At 45.9% G+C, this 3,294-nt stretch overlaps 1 protein-coding gene across 1 annotated transcript in view; it reads left to right on the plus strand.

The window, feature by feature from the left end:
• LOC137659222 (uncharacterized) overlaps positions 1 to 672 on the plus strand; it is a 28,424-nt gene extending 27,752 nt beyond the window's left edge. Inside the window, exon 5 of the mRNA XM_068394263.1 lies at positions 634 to 672. Coding sequence (XP_068250364.1) covers positions 634 to 672 — 39 coding nt within the window. The remainder of the gene's footprint in view (positions 1 to 633) is intronic.
• Positions 673 to 3,294: the final 2,622 nt, after the last annotated feature.

Raw genomic sequence — 3,294 nt, forward strand, 5'->3', positions numbered from 1 at the left:
TTCTTAGAAAGGCAAGGGCGGGTCCATCAGGACGACATGGCCGTCTCACCCAAAAATAGATTTTTCGCTTCGCTCAAAATCCGTTTTTTGGGCTCAAGCCATGTCGTCCTGATGGAAGTGTACCAGAGCATTACTGTATCTGTGGATTCTCAGAACGTGCCGTACTCCCCGGAGGTAATTTTTTCCCGGTCGACTAGACCTAGATACCTAAGATGTTACCGTTATACATCTTTTCAACTAACTATAAACTATGTTAGAGCTTCCTGCCCCCTACAGGGAAGAGTCCTACTAGACTCTGGAAAGTCTCGAAGAGTACATATATCTATGTATGAATACCAGGCAAGCTAATATAGTGGTCTCGCCCTATATTAAGTAAAGCATAGTTTGTATAGAACCACTGCGTCAATATATTGACCAGTAATCCGCACAATACTTGTATTGGACAAAGGTTTATATCCGCATAGGAAGAAACTAATAAAACCGCCCTCGTCCCTTTATGGGACGGAGTCCTCCCATTAGGGGACTACATAAACCAATGCAACATAGCTTGCATAACAGAACAATTCTATCAGAATTATCCCAGATAAGATACATAGAATTAAAATGCTCAATTATACCAATAAATTGACACAGGTGAAAGAGACGCAAGGTTCTCAAGAACAAGATTATTGACGGATAATAAACAGACAGGTTAACAACAAATATATATATATATATATATAAAAGAGGATAACCCAAAACTTTAAGCATAAGTATGATAGTAAACAGAACTTGTTTATCTGAAAGAAAAACCATTAAACACCACTTTAATAAGATACCAAGGTATCAAGTCATAAAAGTCTGTATTACAAATCAATCACATTAGCGTTAGAAACGCTCGGCACACATGTCTGAACTTATGCTAGGTTCACCTTTGAAAGAAGGAACAGTCTATATGGGCACTTGGTGCCCTCATTTAGTTTGTAGTACAGTATGTACCTACACACTCACCCTGGACTTAATCGTCCCAATTAAGACCACTGTTCCTCGCAGAGTTAAACAGTAGGGTTAACTACACGACCCACTGCTACCACAGATCTCTTAAGTTCCTCTACTTGCTTCGCATAGTGGCGAAAGAACACCCTGGAAGACTTCCAGCCCGTGTATGAACGAAGATGTTCAAAATCCATACAATTAAAGAAATTTAGGGATGAGGCAACTTTCCTCGGATCGTGACCTGCGGGTGTACTGTCAGGATCCGCTCTGCGAATAAAATATGTGATTTTCGCTCTGAGTTGATTCAGAGATAAATTTGAGCCTGATGTTTCTCCCCTGAATAGTTGACCACCCTTGAAGTCTGAAGTTCTACGAAGATAGACCTTTAGGCATTCTACTGGACATAGAGATGCATCTTCTTTCAGAGGGCAGATTCTCCAGGGACCCCACCTGTTGGTGGGTAACTCATTCTTGGCGAGAAACGTAGGATCCGGAAACAGGTTCAGATCCCCCCCATCCAGGAACTGAACACGACCTGCCTCTCTCGAGAGGGCTACGATCTCACTAACCCTGGCCCCGGACGCGAGTGCAAATAGGAAAATAACTTTTTGCGTCAAATCCTTTAACGCACATTCTTCATTGCTCAACAGGGAGGCGAAATGAAGAACTTTGTCTAAAGACCATGAGATGGGCTTTGGAGGTGCTGAAGGTCTGAGCCTAGCGCAGGCTTTCGGAACTTTATTAAAGATCTCGTTACCTAGGTCGATCTGGAAGGCAAATAAAATGGGTCTCATCAAAGCAGATTTACACACTGAAATCGTGTTAGCTGCCAACCCTTGGCCATGGAGGTGGATGAAGAAAGATAAGCAGAAGTCTGTTGAGATCTCCTGCGGATTCTTTGCCTTTACAAAGGCCACCCATTTTCTCCAAGATGACTCATATTGCCTTCTAGTCGATTTGCACTTATATTCCTCTAGGAAGTCTATGCTGGCTTTCGAAATCCCGAAACGCTTTTTCACCGCAAGGGCGAGAAAATCATGAGCTGCAGGGTCCGGGTTTTCTGTAATGAAGCGCAGACAGTCGACTTCTGGACTCGCTGGGTCAGAACTGGATGTGGTAGCGGCACGAACTTCATCTGTAGGTCCAACGCCAAGGGGAACCACATACTGTTCGGCCACTTGTGGGCCACTATTGCCGCTACCCCCTTGAAGGATCTCAGTTTGTTGAGGACCCACAACAGAAGGTTGTGAGGAGGGAACAGATAAATCCTGGACCATCTGTTCCAGTCGAGGAGGGACATTGCGTCCACTGCTTCCGCTAAGGGGTCCTCGTACGGGAACACGTACAGGGGCAACTTCTTGTTGTCTTTCGTCGCAAAGAGGTCTATTTGCAGTTCTGGGACTTGATTCAGAATGAAGGAAAATGATCCTGCGTCTAAGGACCATTCCGACTCTATCGGTGTGAACCTGGATAGAGCGTCCGCTGTCACATTGCGGACTCCTTGAAGGTGAACTGCCGACAGGTACCACTTCTTCTTTTCCGCCAATCGGAAAATGGCTAACATCACTTGGTTGAGAGGTGGTGACCTCGACCCTTGTCGATTCAAGCATCTCACAACCACCTCGCTGTCCGTCACCAATCTTATGTGGATCGAGTGACGCGGGGAGACTTTCTTTAAGGTAAGGAGCACTGCCATAGCTTCTAGAAAGTTTATATGAAAGGTCCTGAATAGCTTGGACCAAGTCCCCTGGACTTTTTTCCGATGAGAGTGACCTCCCCATCCCTCCTTTGAGGCGTCTGAGTGAATCGTCATCGACGGGGGAGGTGGCTGAAGAAGAACCGACTTCTTTAGATGTCTGGCTTGGGACCAAGGTCTGAGAAGAGTACGTAGCCGAGGCGGCACTGGTCTTCTCAGGTCTCTTCGCGCGTTTGATGCATACCTTCTCCAAACTCCGGTTGCATCCTTTAGCTATCCTCTTAGCACTGGATCTGTCACTGAAGCAAACTGGAGAGAGCCTAGTACCCTCTCCTGTTCGCGTCTTGATATCCTTTCGGAATCTAGAAGTCTCTTGATAGAGCCCGCTATCTCCTTCCTTTTCTTCGTCGGGATGGAGAAACTGTGTGACAAAAGGTCCCAGTGGATTCCCAGCCACTGGAACTTTTGGGATGGAGAAAGTCGAGACTTTTTTCTGTTGATCTTGAAGCCTAGGTACTCTAGGAACTGGATCACCTGACTGGAAGCTTGCAAGCATTCGGTCTCGGATGCTGCCCACACCAGCCAGTCGTCCAGGTAGGCTACTACCTGAATTCCCTTTAGGC

Source organism: Palaemon carinicauda, chromosome 19 (assembly GCF_036898095.1).
Source record: "Palaemon carinicauda isolate YSFRI2023 chromosome 19, ASM3689809v2, whole genome shotgun sequence".
Classification (NCBI taxonomy): Eukaryota; Metazoa; Arthropoda; class Malacostraca; order Decapoda; family Palaemonidae; genus Palaemon; species Palaemon carinicauda.